The sequence below is a fragment of the Oculina patagonica genome, chromosome 10, assembly GCF_052425735.1.
Source record: "Oculina patagonica isolate OP01 chromosome 10, crgOcupat, whole genome shotgun sequence".
Taxonomy (NCBI): Eukaryota; Metazoa; Cnidaria; class Anthozoa; order Scleractinia; family Oculinidae; genus Oculina; species Oculina patagonica.
Window position 1 is genome coordinate 10,967,292 of NC_135767.1, and position 20,958 is coordinate 10,988,249.

The 20,958-nt window shown below is 38.8% G+C and overlaps 2 protein-coding genes across 4 annotated transcripts in view; one reads left to right on the forward strand and one right to left on the reverse strand.

Moving 5' to 3' along the window:
- Nucleotides 1-1,056: 1,056 nt before the first annotated feature.
- On the forward strand, nt 1,057-13,626 carry LOC144628520 (cyclin-dependent kinase 20-like). Its single transcript, XM_078486636.1, has 12 exons — nt 1,057-1,352; nt 1,707-1,780; nt 2,857-2,896; nt 3,064-3,177; nt 3,803-3,877; nt 7,786-7,907; nt 8,368-8,430; nt 9,317-9,368; nt 10,114-10,179; nt 10,412-10,504; nt 12,603-12,665; nt 13,404-13,626. Exons 1-12 carry the CDS (start codon nt 1,269-1,271, stop codon nt 13,605-13,607), a joined length of 1,050 nt encoding a protein of 349 aa, XP_078342762.1. The 5' UTR covers nt 1,057-1,268; the 3' UTR covers nt 13,608-13,626.
- A 1,155-nt stretch (nt 13,627-14,781) lies between these two features.
- Nucleotides 14,782-20,958, reverse strand: part of LOC144628468 (uncharacterized) — a 29,609-nt gene continuing 23,432 nt past the window's right edge. For all 3 annotated transcript variants that reach the window (XM_078486564.1, XM_078486563.1, XM_078486562.1), the window contains exons 17-20: nt 19,761-20,060; nt 18,440-18,664; nt 16,319-16,496; nt 14,782-15,835 (exon numbers count right to left, since the gene is read on the reverse strand). In XM_078486564.1, coding sequence (XP_078342690.1) covers nt 14,790-15,835; nt 16,319-16,496; nt 18,440-18,664; nt 19,761-20,060 — 1,749 coding nt within the window. In that variant the 3' untranslated portion in view covers nt 14,782-14,789. The remainder of the gene's footprint in view (nt 15,836-16,318; nt 16,497-18,439; nt 18,665-19,760; nt 20,061-20,958) is intronic.

Here is a 20,958-nt window from a genome sequence, read left to right on the forward strand (position 1 = left end):
AAATTAAAAATTTTGTCTTATGTAAATTGGGGTCAACTGCTGAACCACATCTCAGGACTGATTTTTTCAAAATTTTGCTTTTTTTTTTTGTTCCAGAAGTAAACATATATTTCAGTAGTTCGTCCGCGTGCGGGACTTGATATTACCCGGTTTGAGACTGGCGTCTCAACAATCTCGTCCCTAGAGAGTAATTACTAGAGTAATCGGCTTCAATACAATGCGGTGTCGGAAAGCGTTATGTAAAGTCTGAAAGAGAATGCCGGCGGACCTGAAATGTAAGGCTCGCAATACTCGTCCACGTAGTTCTTGTTCGTTCTTTACTTCGTGTATGATGTCACACTTAGTCTTCTTGCGTGACATTCCAAAGAAGGTATTTCTTGTGGCTCAATTTTATCCATGGTTCAAGCATTATGGGTTCAAGTTTTATTTTCTTTGTTTTTTTGGTATGCCAATGTGTGATAATGAGTTTAAAACAAAGGAAAATAAAATTTGAACCAAGGATAAAATTGAACCATATTAACATAAACACTGATTCCAGCTGCAAATCTGCCTCAGAACCTTTGGGGTTTCACCATGTTTCATTTCTGGTTCGCCTTCTGTCATCATTGGCAGTAAAGGAACGAGGAACATAAACAACAATGTTACGGACAAACGAAACTAGTGACCACACAATACTAAACTAAAACACGCACACACTAAAACAAATACGCTAAACACAACAACACGTTAACTACACCAAATCGAAGTGAAACAGACATGTAACACAACACGAAACACGGCCTCCTCGAGCGCGAGCATTTCTCAGTTTGAAAACTTAAGAAACATTTAGAGGTTATTAGAAACCTCCATTCAGAAAGTGCTTGTCTTCACAATGCTTCAAACGCTATAAGTATGGCCGTGTAAAACGTAGAAAGACTTACAAACAAAGTAAGAAACACACATGTCACACATCACATCTCACATGTTACTGGTGAAGACTGGGCACTAAACAGTGTTTACGCATAATCTTTACGTTAGCCGCTGTCCGTTTGCATTGCACCTCCATTTTAGTCCCCAGGAATTCTCGGTCTTCAAGATGGCGACTTCTTGAGGTGGTTGTTTTCAATAGCTTCTCGCAAATCTTATGCTGTAATGTTCAGCTGAAGAGTTTAAGATTGGAGAAAAAATGATATAATATTTATTCAGCAATAGTTCTTTTCTACAAGGGAGCCGTATTTTGTAGTATGTGATCGTAAATTGAAGTGATTAATTGTACGCATTCGGTTGTCATGGAACATTGTGGACAGTACACAATTCTTGGTAACATCGGCGAAGGAGCTCACGGAATTGTTTTTAAAGCTAAGCATATCGAGGTATGTTTTATTATCGCTTGTCTAAATTTCCCGTATTTCTGTTTACATAATGCCAGCTATTTGTGAAAGCATTTACAGATTTCGTTTTTGCTGTCACGACTAACTGCTCCTTCATGGTCTCCAAGGAAGGATGGTTGTTTGCAATCATCATTTATTGTATGAAGTATAAAACTCTGGCTTCTTGTTTAAATAACACCATAGACTTATGTAAATATGACATTTACATGTTTACTGATGTACACTATATGCACTGTACGAGTGGAAGATTTTTTACTGTTTTATAGGTGACTATAGTTTTTCATTTGTAAACCAAATTGTTTTGTTATTTTTATTATTTTTTATTATAATTTACAGAGTGGAGAAGTTGTTGCTTTAAAGAAAGTTCCTTTGAGAAAACTGGAAGATGGGATACCAAATACTGCTTTAAGGTTTTAAATGTTCTTTTAATTTTTTATAGCCCTAAATTTGTTAAATCAATTACTTTGATTTTCTTTTTATATTTCCATCTGGCTGGAAAACCAAATTGTGCAGTCTTTAAAGTTATCTACTCCTTCTCATCAATAAACATGAATACATTGTCACTTCCTACCCTAGCTTTTGGGTTGGGACATAAAACTGTATATAGTTTACTGTTGAACCCACAACCTGTTCAAATAGCTGTGAGGGTTTCTCTAAGGGGTGGTGTTTTTAAATTTTATAGTCTAGTTTTTCAATTTTCAATTTTATAGTCTAATTTTTGTATTTTTTTTTAATAGATAATCATATTTAAATTTTTTACATTGTAATTTTTAGAATACACGTTCACTTTTAAATGAACCCCAGGCTCATTGGTGATATGTGTTTAAATAAAGTACTTACTTACTTACTTACTGGTGAATGGTCCTTCAAAAAATGCATGTCTCGCAAAATTTTAGCCAAATTTCAGGGATCTCGTCCAAACTTTTCTTTGACGCCTTCTCGGAGTCTCGACTTCTTTTGCAAGGCTAAAAAGGTCTAAAAAGGTTTTCGCTGTCTCGCATTTACCATTCGACACCCCTTATGACTTCTCTAGTTACTGCTATTACTGTGTCAATACCTTGGCCATGTACATATACAATGTATATTAATATTGTACCAGTCCAGGCTATTTCATTTGTTTACAGTCATCAAGCATAGCAGAGGTGACTATCGCTCATAGAAAACAAGGGCAGGTAGTCTAACTGTTTTAAGGTAGACGCTATAAGGGATTTCAGTGGGTAATATGTACATGATCCTGTTCAGTCAGCAAAATAGACAATAGTGGGAGAACCAATGACATTCTTGGTTTTCCAAATTATAGAATATGCTAGGTGGCTACTTAGGTAACTCTTCAAGACCATAGAATGTTCAAAACTCCAAACAAAGAGCCATAAATTATAATAAAACCAATACAATCTTCCATACACATCGTAATCTTATAACATGTTAGTAGATTATTGATTATTTAAGAACTAATTGATTACCTCATTCTGTACTTTTAACCCAGAGAGATCAAAGCACTCCAAGAAATAGAAGACAACCAAAATGTGAGTAAAGCTTACATGTACATGTACCAATTAAGCATTGTGTATGACTTGTAGTGATGACTACACAGTAATAATAATTTTACATGTATGTAGTTTTACATGTACTTTGTCACAGTGATACAGAATAATTTTGTTTTCTGTTTTTTTTTTTTTTTTTTTTTCATCAGGTTGTGAAGTTGATTGATGTGTTTCCTTATGGAACTGGGTTTGTGTTGGTTTTTGAGTACATGCTGTCAGATCTGTCGGAAGTTCTGCGCAACTCATCCAGACCATTGACTGAGGTTTGTAGTAAATTTGATGTTGATACCTTGATCATTTTCAAGGAAATAGCCATGTGTGATATCAAATTTGGCATCATTAATATTATTACAACTAAATTGAACTGTGGGCCAAACAAATTGTGAACAAAAGCAGGAATTCCCAATTCTCTCTATGAGACTTGCGCACAGGGAATCATAGTACATGTATTCAGGAGGGGGCGGCTGCGTCAAGTCTTGAATATGTCATGTACAGGTATGTTGAATACAACTGCCATGATTCCCTGCTTGCAAGTCTCATAGAGGGAATTAAGCATTGTGACTTAAGAATGAAGATCATGGTGATCTTTTTTTCTTGTAAATAGACCAATAGCCTTAAACCATGTACCATGGTAAGTATTTCCCGCACATCATGTACATGTACATACATAAAGGCAATTAGGCCATACAAGTTTCCCCAAGCCTTTGCATCAGGCTATGTACAAAGAAGACAAACAAAGAAATCATTTTAATGCAATTTAAAAGCCATTCTCTACAGAAAAGCCAACAAAATACAAGTTGGATTATCCAATCAGATTGTGCATCTACCATCAAAATGTTATTATTGATGTCCTTAAATGCAGGTGCTCACATTTTCTTTCTTTTGTAGGCTCAGATCAAAAGCTACATGTTAATGTTGTTGAAAGGTGTGGTGTTCTGTCATGAAAACTCCATCATGCACAGGGTATGTAACTTTTGTTTATACAGAATATAATTTTACTATTAATCTATTAAACACTCTTGTCACTATACTTCTGCCATTTAGATTGACATAGGTACAAACTTCTCCCTAACCACATTCATAAAATGCATGGCCAGCTGATACTATGAATTATCCAAAAAGTTTTCATAAGTTCTGGAGAACATAATAAAGTGAAATTAACAAATGGTAAACGTCATAGCGTGCACTATTGAGTTACAGATGCACGCGGGAGGTTGCTAAGCATGAAAGATGCGTAAGAGTCGCCCGAGGCGATAGCCGAGGGCGACTCTAGCTTCTTGAGTGCTTAGCAAACCTCCCAAGTGCATCTGTGACTCAATAGTGCACGCTATGACGTTTACCATTTGTTTTATAGCACAACTTTTAGGATATTTATTAAAGTTTCTTTGTGTAAAAGTGCGCGCGCTTATTTGAAAAATTGCGTGTAGTGCTCGCGTAAACGCTGACGAAAACCTAAAAGAAAAAAACAAACAAAACAAAGTTTTGAATTATTTCAAACTTGCATTATACCTCAAAGTCTTTCAGCATTATGGAGAAATGGTTTTTCTTATGTTTAGCTTTTTAAATTCACAGGAAAATCGAGAAAACTCGTAAAGTAGTGGCACTTTCTTATGTCATGTCGCAACAGATCAGCGCGCGCGCACAGGTTGAAGCATACGTCAGCGTGCACCCATGGGCAAATAGTAGACGCTAAATTAACCAATCAGAACGCGCGCTTTAGTTGTGCTATAATAGTGGTTAGTGCGCTCAGGACTAAGGATAGAGCAGTCCAGGTTCAAACCCTGGCTGCGGTCATCATGTTGGGTTTGGGCAAGGTACTTTACCCTCACAGTGCCTCTTTCCACAAAGGTGTATACAGTACACTGGAATGGTATCTGTGTCTCAACGGGGTAAAAAAATTCAACAAGCAGCTATTTCAAAAAGAAATAGTGTTTCGTTTCCAGATTGCGGAAGGGTGAGAATAGCGTAATGTTTAAGGAGAGATGGGTTTAATTTGGAGAAGATCCTAGTGTATGTTGAATTTATGCACGAGTGAAGAATAAAAAGAACTTCATATTCAGTAGTAACTTAAATCCCCATTTAACACCTACTGTCCATTTTATGTAAAGGAGACATAAACTACGTCCTGCTACAGTTTGGCAGAGCTCAAGTAACACATAAATATTTATCTTAATAGAAATAGCGCGTATCTTTCTCTCCAAATTAAGTTAAGTGAAGGGAGCTTGCCTTTATCGTTTTTACTCATCCAGTGAAAATTAAAATGATTTTTTGATTTCTACAGAACACTTTTTTGCTTAAAAATGGCACCTGATAGCATAACTTTGAATGTTACATGAATGGAAAAATATTTAAATATATTCCTATCAATGTGGGGAAACATCAAACCACAAGAGTAAAATGCAAGATCAGAGTAATGCAATTAATTTAAATGGTTTATTTTTTGAAACAAACAATCCTAAAATAAATCAGTTCTATAAATAAAGTGTTTTGTGACTACTGATCTCTGATAAAATGCAAAACAACACTTAATCGTAGATGAAATTATTACCTTTTGACAAAAAGCTTGAGGTATATACTTTTCTGAGTTGATCACATGCTCAAATCAAATAAATGCCAAATTCAAGACAAACAAAAACCGCCTGGTCGACAAGAACAGAGAGAAGCACACTGTTTCGAAGCCCTTTCTTCAAAATCAAATGCCTGTTGTCACTTTACAAAGACACTGTAAACAACCAGGGCAGCTACCACACACAGATTTTTAAATTAAGCAAAATTCAAGTTTAAAGAAAGTTTTATGTTATTGTTTTATATAATAGTCATACCAGGATTGTATTTTGCTAGATCCGCGCTGCACGCTCTCCCGGCAAATATAAAATTATCTCCACAGAACAAGACACAGCCAAGAACTTGCTTCTGTTGTCAGTGTAACAGCCTTGCATTGGTAACACTGATAATAACGATTTGCATTTTTGGCGATACTGTGGAGTTTCGATCAGACCACGATGGCTTTGAATAATCCAAATAATGTTTATATCATGAATTTAATCTCAGAAATCTGCTCCAGCAGTTGCAACTGTAGTTAATGTTGAGCGTTACATCAACTAAGAAGACGAATTTAGTTCGACACGGCAGTTGTACACCTTGCTATACGATACTGTCCATACAAAATTTAAACTTTGAACAGAACTTGACTGTCTTTTTTTTTCGTTCTCAACTTTCCTTGCAGACTCGAATGTTTTTGCGACGCACGTGACACTGATCACGCAATTCCGGGTTCATCCACGCGAGAACCCACGCAATTTTGCGTGTATTCGCGCTGTTTGTGACGTCGAAGATGCCGTGAATTTTCCTGTACAAATAGAAGAGGGCAATCTCCCACATGCATACATTCCTCTGTTACATGAAGTGAAATTAACTTTGTAACTCACCTGCAAATATGCACTTCTCTTTGTAGCACACTTAAGCTCTCCCGTGCGAGCAAACACGAGATACGCCAAGTCATCCCGTTTTTCTTTGCGCTTGCAAACACTGGTTGGTGGAAATTTACTTCCGTTTCAGAATAATATAATAAACGCTACGAGAGCTTTCTCTAGTTTTCTTGCAATACAGATCGCTTTAATCAAACTTAAAACAATTGCAGTCGTTAGATATTTCTGTTTGCAACGAATCTCAATATTTTTGGTCATGCTGAGGAATATATTTCCGATATTTAAAGAACATGTTTTTACGAAATTAATTGCCATCGGTCATACGTATTTACTTTGTGGTTACGACCGTTCTTGTGATTGGATAGCAGCCCCCCGTGCGAGCAAACACGACAAGTCATCCCGTTTTTGTTTGCGCTTGCAAACACTGATTGGTGGAAATTTACTTCCGTTTCAGAAAATCGCTAGAATGTTTACTTAACAATTAAACGCTACGAGAGCTTTCTCTAGTTTTCTTACAACACATCGCTTTAATCAAACTTAAAACCATTGCAGTCGTCAGATATTTCTGTTTGCAACGAATCTCAATATTTTTTGATCATGCTGAGGAATATCTTTCCGATATTTGAAGAACATGTTTTTACGAAATTAATTGCCTTCGGTCAAACGTATTTACAGTTGTGGTCACGAGCGTTCTTCTGATTGGATAGTAGCTCCCACTGTGTAAATAGTTCACATCGAAGCCAAAATAATACCGTATCGTTTCTGAGGAAACGAAACAAAAACATAACATTTTGTCACACCAAAGGTTTCTTAAGCTTGTGAATTACATGTACATGTACATGTAAGTGTTGAGGGTGACCCAATCTGTAGTAGACTTTCATTCTGCATCCAAGAGGGAGTAGAAATACCGTTACTCCTAGTCACTTCATGCTTCTGACACTGGAGATACATGTACTGTACATTGTAGATGTGCATTGTCTTGTTCCAGAAAATATCCATACCCCTCCCACAGAAGTTTTTTTGGTTTGAATTCCCTCACCCCAATTCCAGTTAAGGCCCATGCTCTTCTCTAACAATAAATTTGGCTTTTGAGACCCCCACCCCCTCAGAATTTACAAATTTTACAATAATTTTTTTATTACAATATAATTTTAAGTTACAAGCAGACAAGATTAACTTTGAAAACTGTTCTTCCGGACCATACAGTTGTATTTAAAAAAAACCCATATCGCAATCCGATTCAATCTCTGACACTTTTGGCCAACGATCAGTACCTTCTTTTGCATTTGGGTGTTTAAATATTCCTCCACTGTTTTAAGAGGTTATTTTATATATTTAAACAAATTTGATGGTCATTTCCTATGCCTAAGTTTGGCTAAAATCTGTGACACAGTCCTTTTAAAAGAGACAATTTCTTGATAGCATGCATTTCCCTTCTTGTAGGATCTGAAGCCTGCAAACTTACTCATCAGCTCCACAGGACACCTGAAGATAGCAGACTTTGGTCTTGCCAGGGTTTACTCCAATGAAGGCAACAGACAGTACAGTCATCAGGTTGCTACAAGGTACACTGTATCCAAACTCTTTCCGTGTCCACTAAGGCAGCAAAATGTATTTACGTGGAAAGATGACGATCATAGAACTAAAACCATTCTCTTCCCATGTACTAAATATAAGATGGATCCTACCTCTAGAATAATCCAAGCACGATATGTTAATTCTTCAGCTTTTAGTTTACATGTAAAATGTTGTATTTGGCCCTAGTGCTAGGATCATCCTATCTGAGATGAACCATGATCCTGTAGCACTTAAGGGCCAAATGCAGCCTTTCACAAGTAAACTAAAAGCTGAAAACATAATCATGCTTGGATGATCCTAGCACTAGGATCCATCCTATTTACATGGAAAGAGGTTGATCCTACTGTGCTTGGATCTTCCCCTTGTCATGTAAATAGGGCCTAGATTGTGGCTTTAAGCTTTGCTTACTCAGTCTCTTGGCATTCTCTCTTTTCTTTTTTTGATCAGATGGTACAGAGCACCTGAGCTGCTGTATGGAGCCAGACAGTATGATGAAGGAGTTGATCTGTGGTAAGTAGAATAGTTCAAATAGGTGTATACCCCTCTCACTTTTATCTTGAAGAACACACAGTAAGGAGAAGTCATTATTACAAATTGACAACAAAAACAACAACAACAACAAAAACAAAAAGGGGTATAGAATGATCCTTGAAATATAATGGGTCTCAGCACATTTTTTAGGGGAGTCTTGAAATCTCGGCTTCGCAAACTTTTATCTCCAAATCTTGATCTCTTAAAAAGTAAAGCTGTTCTTGGAATCTTGAATTTTGTAATTTGATTTTTGTAATCTCCTAAGCCAAACAAAAGTTTAATTTGAATGAACCACCATAAAACAACAGCAACAACAACAGATAAACAAAGAAAACCCATGATAAACAGCTCAACATCCCAATCGCTTCTGTGAAACCTGTAGGCTCGGATATGCTTGTAAATTGCCATTCTGATTTATCTTAAAATAAGTTTTAGTATGAGGTAAAATAGTCTCACGGTTGGATTTTTGAACCTCGGCCATCTCAGCTTCTGAGCTGAGTTGTCTGAGTGTCCATGTTTTAAACAGACTTGCAGTTTCAGTCACAAAATAATCCAAGCTGAACTACAGCGAAGTACATGTACATCATGCATTGTTTAGCTGTTTTCTGGGCTGAAAGCAGCTTACATGTGTATACAGTATTTATTTACACAACTCATATTCATTTCACTCCCTGCATAATCACTGAACAACATCACGTAGTTCCTCCAAGAAAAGGTGTTTCATTAATTTACATTAATATACCAACTGCTTACAAGTAACTAGTACAAGTTGAGAAACTTTAAGTAAAGTTTTTCTTGGAGGAAATGGCATTTGTTTTAGTGCAACCTGCAGCTACAAAGTATTATTTTGATTTTGTTCTATCAGGGCAGTTGGGTGTATTTTTGGAGAACTTCTCAACAATTCGCCTCTGTTTCCGGTAAGTGAGCATGTCAAACATGTGCATCTACGTGGTGTAGCGCTGGCTACATGATTTTTTTACACACAAAAACAAGCAAGCAAGCAAACAAACAAATAAACAAACAAACAAATAAGCGAGAAAGTAAGTAAACAAGCAAGAAAGGAAGCAAGCAAACAAACAAATCAAAAAGAAACCCAAACACAATATCTTTGTCCAGGGTGGGAAAGTAACATTGTTTGCAACGTTAAATTGGTACTTATACATGTAACTTATTTTTTTATTCTTATCAATGTGACACTAAAGACCGCACAATCTTGATAAAGGCTTTCGAAATATTATTAAAAATAAACAATAACCTCCATTTGGCGCAAAAAAAAATATGCACTGGCATTTGTCCGTGGACATACTATGAAAGTTTTCCGAGAGCGAAGCTCGAGAAATAAAATGTCAACTTCAATGCATATTATTTGATGCCAAATAGGGGTTATTCTATTGTTTTTTTTTCTTTAAGTATTTTTACTCAAGCTGCTCATCTTAAGATACAAACCTTTTTTACAAGCTGTCAAATGCCAAAGTAATTCTATTGGCGTTCAAAAACATTTATCGTCCGTTCAAATGTTTAGTCAGTTGTATTCAATTTAAATTAACAATTTCCTTGAGATGATGTAAACATGCAAACATATACAATAGTGCAATATACACGAGAGGATCTGTTTCTTTTATAAAGACCTCTGTTTGTCATGTCTTTGTGGTTTAATTTCAGGGTGAAAGTGACATTTCACAGCTTTTATGTGTACTCAGGGTACTTGGAACACCAAGTCAAGGGCAGGTATGTGCAAAACATACGGCCGCACATAACGGTCTAATTAGTAATGCTTTTATCGAGTTATTCCACTCCAAGAGAATGTTATATCTGGAATGTCAGCCTAAGTGCTAGTCAGTCAGTCAGTCAGTCAGTCAGTCAGTCAAGAAAGGTGTATTCATTCCAGATGAAATTGAAATGAAAAAAAAAAAAACACGGCAGTTACAATGTTACTGTTACCTTCTCTTGCTTCAAACAGGGAATGACAGAACTGCCAGACTACAACAAAATTGTGTTCCCTGAGATGCCGCCCATTCCACTAGAGAATATTGTACCTGACGCTTCACCAGAGGTGAGTGTAGATAAGAACTAATTGCACATGGTCTTCAGGGGCGAATCCAGGATTTTTCAAAGGGGGGTGGCTGTTTACCAATATTTTTGTTTACTATACTGTTCAAGCCCCATTTTTTTCATGGGGGGGGGGGGGGTCTCAGGCTTTTAGGCAGTTCTTTGAAAGTGGGAGTGCAAATTATTTTGGGTCTGAGGCCCATATTTCATGGAGCCGTAGGGGGGGGGGGTCTGGGGGCATGCCCCCTCAGAAAATTTTGAAAAGTTAAAGCCTCTTAGACGTGATTTCTGCGATTCTGAGAAGCTTTATACAGCTGTCAATTAAGTTAGTAAACCACTCTTTTTCTATGATAATTTGGCAAAATATTCTTTCCTCGGAGAAAAAGTCTAGTTCTTATGTAATGTGTGGTTCCAGAAAATATCCATACTCCCCCCACGGATGGTCACTGGAAATTCCAAGGGGGAGGGGGGGTTTAAACCGAGAAATTTCCGAGGGGAGGAGGGGGTTCACAGACGGTTTGTTTTCCAGAGGGTGAAAAAACATGAAGAAAATTGAAGCAGCACACGATCGATTCAAAGCATACTCACATACGTTGTTTTGTAAAAAATAAAGCTCCTTTCCATTGAGATGAGGTTTAAATCATAAGCTTTAATATTTATGTGTCTCATTTGAGTTTTCTAGCGTTTGCTAGCGCTACAATTCCAAAGACACTTCGTTTTTCGTGACCGAGTCAAAATGGCGGACGTGACAGGCGAAACTCATTCCCAGACTTCCACTGGTCCTCTCAGAAGGCCTGGCCTCTCAGCCAGTAAAATAACTTCGGCCGAACCGAACGTGCAACTTGAAGATGTTTACGGTATCGAATGCGCTGTTTTAGTTGCTGAAATCTTAAAAGGAAAAGCTTTAGTAGACTACGAGACAGAATTTTAGAGGAATATCTAAGACAGCAAGGAATGCTGCAAGTTGCGATTTTTATTACGTTCAGAGTTACGCCAAGAGTTACTTTGAAATCAAACCACAAACGCTTCTGCGATGGAGGCGAATTAGACTTCAGCTCAAAACAGAGAAGAAAGAAAAATGTAAGGCACTCGGTTTCAACTTTAAATACTAAGTTTTACACATATTTATCAACATAGAAGTAATTTCAAATTGGATGGTAAGGATCTATAAAGCTAGATTACGTGTATCCGTAGTACGAGTCGATGTCAACGCGCATTGTTGTTAGAGTTTGATTAAAGGCTATCGTATTTGTGTAACTGAGTTGTAGTCTTCATTTTCAAAAGACCAAAACCATTTGGATTTTCCAGGGGGTAGAGCAGTCCATGTTTAAAAATAATGGAAATTCCTGGGGGGTGGGGGGTTATCAATGACCCCTTTGGAACGGAAATTCCTAAGGGGTAGGGGGGTGCAAACGAAAAAACCATCCGTGGGGGGGATATGGTTATTTTCTGGAACCACACAATGGACAGTGATTGAAATTTAAAGTTGACAGGCCACGAACTTACAGGAAAGAACAGATATGCGTTTTTTTTGCTCAGCCACGTGCGTGGAAATTTTAGCCCTTGGCAAAGTGGCCTGCGGACAACTTAGGCGACTTTGCTTGCTTGCAAAATCGCTTCATTGCGAATAAACGGTAAGAAAACTCGCTAAAAAAGATGTAAATGGAGAAGAAAATCATTGCAGCAAGGCTAAAACAACTCTTGAAAGCTAAAAGGAATCTAATTTTTTAAAACTATACACACATGTTTTGTTACATTAAGCAAAAAGTTCGTAAAACAGGCTGTCGAAAATCTCCTATTTTAGAAAAATGGCCGTCCTTAACTTTGAACGGTCGCCTGACTATGTTTATTCAGTATGTTTATTTTCATTTTTCTGGTGGACCAAGGAGGGTGGCTAGCTACCCAATCCACCCCCCTGGATCCGCCCCTGGTCTTTGTCAGTGCTTTTGTCTTCTTGGTCGGTAATAATTTAAAATTTTAGCATAGTTCTTTGAATATGGAACTATCTACCAACCCGTTCTGGTAAGTGTTACCATGTACCCGTTTAGCAAACCTGTAAGCGTTGCTCTACATGTACGTGTATTTTTTTACTATTATTTCAGGCAGTGGATTTGCTCAAGCGGTTTTTAGTGTATCGTTCCAAGGAGAGGATTTCCGCAGCAGAGGTAAATACAAAGCAAACAAATTGGTGCCACGTTTTGGCCTGTCATGTTTAATTTCATAATCAAACAGGTTTATCAGGTCTGGAATAGATGTACGAGTTTCCTTTTTGGTCGCGATCTCTTGAAATAAGACTTTGATTGTTACAATGAATCCTTGTGGCACAAAACGGAGGTGGAGTCCTCATTTTCCCGAGCAGGAATCGAACCCGCGTCTTCCCTGTTACTTGTCGTGCGTAAAAGCTGGACTTATAACACCCTAAACGGGAAATATTTCAACGCCCTAGAAAGTATTACCGTGCTTACCGAAATGGTAACCTAGGAGAATGGAGCGTGCGATAAAAGCTACGATAACACATTTCTGTGAGAATATTGTATTTAATGAATAAAACATGCTTTCCTACATATGTCTCCATTTACCAAATAGAATGCATGTGACTGTAACTGCAAATGTTCCGTTAGAGTGCTCGTGCGCGTGTTCTGACGTCATATCCATTCTTTGTTCTCTGGCGAAGGCAATTAGATTATTTTTCTGGAGAAACTTAGGAAAATTCAGCCATTTTGTAATATTCTTTTTGCAGATAGCACTTCATTTCTTTTTATGTTAATATTTCTAAGAATTTGTTGCTGCAGCATGAATTTGCAATTCTCGCCATCTGTCTATTTGTCCAATGCACCGATAGATAAAAGTAGAATGAGGTTATTGAGGGTTAATAACTTATCTATGTATTAAACCTATTTCAGGCATTACTTCACCCGTATTTCTTCACTGAACCTCTTCCAGCTCACCATTCTGAACTACCAATCCCAGCACGCAATGCCCGCAAGACATCAGGACGAGGCCCGTTACGTCGCGCGTTTGACATTGATGTTCCTTTGGAGAAATCTCTTGTTAATCCGGCGTTACTTGTACATAATGTTGTCGGCATGCCAAACTTTCAGCCATAAGGCGCCTGCGTTTGACATTGATGTTCCTTTGGAAATTAAAATCTCTCTTCAATATAGCGTAACTTGTACATAATGTTGTCGGCATGCTTGACTCTCAGTCATAAGGCTTGTACAGTGGAAACTTGTTATTGCGGTGTAGATATGTCTGTTGTGACAGTAATGTAGTAAGATTAAGGACCGGGGCGGGGGGGGAGTAATTGACATGAAACCAATAACGGTAATGACAAAAACCAATAAGCACAAGCATACAACAAAGAAAAAGTGGTTTATTGGCAGTGGTATATACCAGTACAATCAGTTACAAGTACTTTTAAATATTTCAAAACCGATACATAGACCAACTCTTTGGCCAGTTGATTATATATATCCTGTCGCAAATGCCACCCTAAATACACTACATCCAATATTAAATGTTACTCTTTAAAGACTAGACATGCGCTGGCTTCCTTAGCTTAACTTCGCTAAGTAGAACACGACTACAAAATATGCCGTAACACCTATAAGCCTATTCTGTCTGGGCTTTTTGGAGTTTTTTTAGCTATCTATATTGAAACTTGTATGGCGTGAATCAACAATGTTTTAGGGTTGTCACGTGCCAATCATGACGCCCTTCACAACAGTAAGCCACCATTCATTTCGAAATCCGCCATCTCAGATTAAAAAAACCTTTCAACTTATGAAATTGCCAAAACTTATAATAAAAAATAAAAATAAAAAAAGTGCTCGACCAAAAAAAAGTGCAGGCTTTGCAGTCAAGCAATTCTATTCATACTAATCGTCAAAAAATGTCAGTGTATCTTTCTGCTACGCCCCCTTGCCCCTCCCCTTCACGATGGGTTTCACTACTACAGTACAACAAACACCCGTTCAAAAATATGAAAGCCAAAATTACTGATCAAGATCTGAGGGATCAATGACTGATAAAGAAATAATACTGCAACTCGAAGTTTCCAGATTTTGACGAAGACAACGTGATTTCACTTGGGCACAAACACAGGAAAAAAAAACTTTGCACTTTTCAAAACAAGTATCGCTTTTCGATTTTTTGGGTGAGATCAAATATCTTCCTTAGCATCTGGTGCAAATATTCCTTTCACGTTATTTTTTCAGCAAGAAGCTGATTGATAAAATGGAAGTTGCTACGATTTATTTAACCCAAGAAGTTGTGATTATACTTGGGAATTAAGATTTGCTCAAAAAGTCGAGGTACACAGTTGCAGCATTTCCGCTGGTCTTATCGATAGCGGTCGCTTTTATTTCCGTTCCGCCGAAAAAGACGCATAACTCGATATCGCGATTCCTCCCTTTTGAGGTGTCGGGTGACTCGACCACCACCTGTCCTATGGAGAGACCCACCGAGGCATCGGTTGTGTACTTAACATTTGGGTCAGTAGAAGTAAAAAAGCGAAATAAAACACTTTTTGAATCACTACGAAATGGCGCCCGAGTAAAACGCTTTATCTCGCCAACGTTTACAACATCATTTTCTTTCACAACGACGTCAAATACATCTTTGCACAAAGCGGTACCCTCAACGATAATCTTCTTTTCTGGGGGATGTACCTTAGCATCAAAGTATTGGTGAGCACTAAAACCATATGTTGTGGCCATGACTCTTGAACTAACAGTAGTTGTCTTCTGACCAAACATGGTCGCACCTTGGACAACTGCAATGCTAGGGTCGTTAGGGATGAGTATTTTACATCTTGAGCTGAATGCTGTTTTGATGGCTTCTTGAAGGATAACAGATTCTGCAAAACCACCGACCATAAACAAACAGTTTACACTGTTCAGTTCAGGGCGTTTGAGCACGGTTTCCATATGGCTAACGATTCCACTGACCACAGGCTGAAACATCTGCTTCACCGTCTCCGGTCCCAAGCAGAGGTACTGATTGTTGAGTATCTTAACGTCATGATGTCCGGCCAAACCAGAGGTGCCTGAGACCGTTTCAACAAACTTGGGGGGAAGTGTGATCCTTGTAACTTTGTCATCAAACGCTCGTCTTCCTCTCTTCTTCATCTCAAAATCATTCATCAACTGAAGCCACTCGGCAGGATACCTGAGGCGGAAATCTTTTATGGCTGGAATGCCAAACAGATTTTCAAGCAAGCTCACAAACTTTTCATCCACATAGATTCCGCCGTAAGCACCCCCAGTTACTTTATAAATTTCTTTGATCGTGTCATCAGCAAGGCTCTCGTGGGCTGTAACATCAAGTGTTCCACCTTTGAATTTATATATATAACAATTAGATCATGAGCTCGAGATCATGAGCTCTATGGAGGAGAGGGGGGGGGCAGTTTTCCTAACTTCGCGTGTATTTCTCTAACTTCATCTTTTCTAATCTTCCTCCGAAACTTCGGAGAAACGAGAAAAAGCGACAATTTTGTAGAAGGCCCCAGACACCAAAGAATTGTAATTAATAAGCTACAATGTCATATCTTTTTTAGCCAAAACTAACCAATAATCACTTATTTTGAGATCAACTTGTGTATTACAATCCGATAGGTACACAGCCGAGTGTCCCATAAATGTATATAGATGTTATTGAGCCAGCAACTGAACTAGCGTATTACTTGAAGTTTTTTTAATTTGTCGATTGGCGTTGAATTGGGTAGTACTGTTTGCAGGATGTCGTGCGTATGTGTGTTCTTAAAACATGTACATGCATGTAAGTTAATGTTGAAGAACAAGAGAATTAAATATACCTCCAATGTCCATCATCGCATATCTTAGCCCAGGGCGAAACAGGACATCTGACACATTTGCATCTCCTGTTTGGCCAGCGAAGTCTTTCATCTTTCTCTCCTTACAGAATATTGCACCGGCTTCAGGTTCTAAAGCGATTATTAACTGTTCCTTGTTATCCGGAGAAGCAATTCCAGCCTAAAAATAACAAATAAAACAAAACACCTCAGACTCGCTATTAACCCTGTTTTGCCCCAACTGGAAACATTTTAACGTTGCTTTCTCGTGTGAAAACCTTCCATATCTTACTAGACGTTCGGAGTCCGCTTGCTTAGGTTATCAACTGAAATAAATATATCTAAGTGACGTCATTGCTGTTGCTAAATAACTACAACCATTTTCAGCATTAATGATTTAATCTTAACTTTTTTGCATTAGGTTTGGGGGGGGGGGGGGGGGGGGTTCATTTTTTTTTTCAAATCAATGTTTGTCATACCAGCTAAATAGATGTTTGAAAGGGTCGTATTTATCCAAAGTAACCCTTCTTACGGTTGTGAGTTCTGTTCTGTAACGATAATGTAAAGTAATTTTTTTTATAGCTGAAGAGTTGTCCGTGTTGAAATATGGATTATCGTATCGTATTGGTAATTTTGTGACATTATTGAAAAAGAAAAATGAAATCCTAGAGGAGAGATCTTAGATTTCGGACTCTTTGTATGGTGTGACGTAATTTTGGCGTCATAACTGAGACGTCATTGGCACTACTGTAAACATAAAATAATAAGGTTTAGTTCTCTTTAGTAGTACTTGGGAAAGAAGAGAAAAAGAAAACTGAAGAAGGACAAACTTTCGGTAACATAGGTAAATTTGATCATGGAAGACCTTGAAAAACGAGCACTATCCACCTCCCTTTCCCAACTGTGTTTTTGGAAACGATATGTAGATGATGTATGTGCCGCTGTTAAATCCAACCTGGTGCTAACCTTACAGAATCATTTGAACAATATCGAGCCATCCATCCAATTTACGGTGGAAAGAGAAACAGAACGGAAAATTACTTTCTTGACGTCACTGTCTGTCGACAAGACGATGGCCAACTCTCCACTAAAGTCTATTGCAAACCGACACACACAGAAAGATATCTCTCGTTTGACTCCCACCATCCGGCTGCTCACAAAAGGGCTGTGGTCAAGTCTTTGACTGATCGTGCAAAAACTATTCCACCTTCTGCTGATCAACAGTCAAAGGAAATGAAACATGTGACCGCGGCACTCAGGGCGAATGGCTACCCGAAGCGCTTTGTGATTGATGTTAGCAAACCGAAACGACCTTCTCAACAAACGCCTGCAAATGCACCGGATGACAAAAAAGGTTTCTGCATTTTGCCGTACGTCAAGGGTACTACGGAACCAATCAAGCGAATTTTAAGCAATTATAATATCAAAGTTGCTTCAAAACCACACCAAACCATCGGCAAGTTGTTTCCCAAACCAAAAGATCCAGTTCCAAAAGATTAGATTCGTGGCGCAATTTATTCAATTCCCTGTCAAGTTTGTGACAAAAGCTACATCGGAGAAACGAAACGAAAATTTTCCACCCGACTCAAAGAGCATCAAAAAGCAGTTGAAACACTCATAAACACTCATACAAGTCAACTGGCCACACCATCTCTTGGGAATCGTCAAAGATCCTACGTACAAGCACAAATTGGCGCAAAAGACGTATTTTGGAGGCTTGGGAAATTAATACTTGCAAGAATCCGCTAAACCGCGATGACGGCATGCATTTACCGCACGAATTTCTAAATTTAGCCTTTAAGGACAGACATAATTAGCTTTCGATTTGCATATTATATAAGAACGTGCTTTTTATAAATTCACATATCACTTACCCCTGATGAAGGCTTAAGTTTTAGCCGAAACGTTGGGACATTTCGGATATTTTACCAACACTCCATAACAAATTTTTAACCAGAGTAACGTGTTTTATTTTTAATCATGAATCAACCACCTGGTTACAGGACCATTTTTAAAATGGGTAAACGTGCCTGCCAAATGACTGTTGCCTTTGGAACATCAAGTATCATCAACATAGCTTTAAGTGCTTTTAAAAAGTCCGTTAGTGACACGTTTCCAGCTCACCTTGTACGCTGCTTCTCTCATGAACTGTTTAGCCGCCGCTGTCCATATTGCAGGCACAGTTAACACCCACTGAAAATCGTTGGCGCTGTAAAATTGATCTTGAGTTACCTCACGTATGGTTTTAACCGCTTCATCTTTCAAGTATTTCATCGAAAGCGAGAACGCAATCATAGCGTCAACCTTTTTCTCATTGGCAGCTGTCAGCTGAGTGGTTCGATCCAAGTCCTATGACGTTGAAAAATAATAAAAAAAGAGCCAAATGTGTTGAGGACAGGGAATTATATCTTATACATGTTATATGCAAGATTTCACCCGTAATACATGTTCAAAAATAAGAACCGGTATTTCTATACCGTGAAAGATATACTAAGACTCCTCCCTCAACCCTAGCTTGGACGGAAAGATAAGATGAGATGAGATGAGATGAGACGAGACGAGACGAGACGAGACGAGACGAGACGAGACGAGACGAGACGAGACGAGACGAGACGAGACGAGACGAGACGAGACGAGACGAGACGAGACGAGACGAGACGAGACGAGACGAGACGAGACGAGACGAGACGAGACGAGACGAGACGAGACGAGACGAGACGAGACGAGACGAGACGAGACGAGACGAGACGAGACGAGACGAGAGGAGAAGAGAAGAGAAGAGAAGAGAAGAGAAGAGAAGACAAGGGAAGACAAGAGAAGAGAAGGGAAGACAAGAGAAGAGAAGGGAAGAGAAGGGAAGAGAAGGGAAGAGAAGGGAAGAAATGAGAAGGGAAGAGAAGAGAAGAGAGGAGAGGAGAGGAGAGGAGAGGAGAGGAGAGGAGAGGAGAGGAGAGGAGAGGAGAGGAGATAATATGAAATGAACTGGGATATGATGAGATGAGATGAGATGAGACGATGAAATGAGATAAGATGAATACTTGTAATGTTGCCTTGTTTTCTTGTTTATAAATTTCGATTTTTATCAATGATTATGACTTTTCTACGAATTATACAATGTACTAATCTTAAAATTTGTAACAGAAAACTGGCCTGTATTCCGTTCGTCCGTCCGGCCGTCCGTCTATTCCTCCGTCGTCCGTTCGTCCTTCAGTTTAAAGTCAGGCCATCCGTCGGTCGGTCGGTCGGTCGGTCGGTCGGTCGGTCGGTCGGTCGGTCGGTCGGTCGGTCGATCCGTCCGTCCGTCCGTCCGTCCGTCAGTCAGGTAAGGTATATTATATTCATTCGAGTTGGAATTGAAATGAGTAGAACACGGCGGTTACAATGTTAGTTCACAGTCAGTAGCTCTGTCGGTCGGTCGGTCGGTCGGCGAGTCATTTAAGCTAACCTTTGTTTTGTGTAGTTCCATTTTAAAGTGCTTCAAGTAATAATACTCCTTATCTTCCCCATGCGTAAAGTGAGCATATTTGTAATCAGCGTCATATCCAAACGAATCAAACTCCATATTGGGACGAAGAAGAATCGATGTTGGAGTTTTTAAGGTGCTGCGTCCTTCTTCGTTTCCCCAATTCCTGTTCATGTGGATTCCTTCTTGACCGCTCTGGTCATTAAACGAAAACGCAAAGCCACTGTATGTGGTTCCAAAATCAATTGCGACCACCGCCATGTACATTGAGGCTGAGGACATCTATAGACGAGTTGTTGGGTAGAAACAGGATATTGTGTTAAAGAATAATCAGGGGCACCAAACGAGAAAATTTTACCATAGGCGTCGGAACACCGTTTTTACGTTATAAGTATCCTATTTAAACGTTAAAAAGCCTTACTTTTAAACGCTAAGAAAAGTTAATCTTTTCGGATGTGCTAGCTAGCTGAACTTTCAAACTTCAGAAAAGTTTAAGGAATGAAATATTATTACCCGAATTTACGAGCCGCTGTTGCGTTCCCGAAAATCGTAGCTGGCCTTTTTTCATGTCCAAAACGAAAGTTTGAGCTGTAGAAATCTCCAGTTTTTCATCACACTTTAATCCGAAAATCGCAGGCAATTATAGGTCTTCCGAACAGATATACACCGAAACGGTCTGTTGGGTGCCCCTGAATAATAGCCGACTAGGTTCAAATCAACTATAACCCTATCTTAATTTAAAAGAGGTATTTACTTGTAATAATCATAGATTAGCGGAGTGTGTTGGAGTCAGTTTTGTGTGTTTTAAATTCGCCCGCTTTACACGATTGTCCTCCAGAATTCACTGGTACGTGTTAAAATCACACATGATAGAATGATGCAATAGCCCTGGAGCCTGAAAACAATTCCATAGATTTATAGTGTCTTTACCGCCGAGACAAACAACTTGGTAGCCGGATTTATTTTGCGTCCACTGGCCGTGGTCATGTTGCTTAAAGGTAAAAGTCTGTCTCCGAGCCATGAGGCCCATACAGCCGGAGCTTATCCCGGTTTCCGTAGCATTAAGCGACTAGGAGTATTGCTACTCCCCCTGGATGGGATGCTAGTCCATCGCAGGGTTACCCCCCAGCAGTAAATTCGCCGGTACCTATTTATACACCTGGGTGGAGAGAGGCACTGT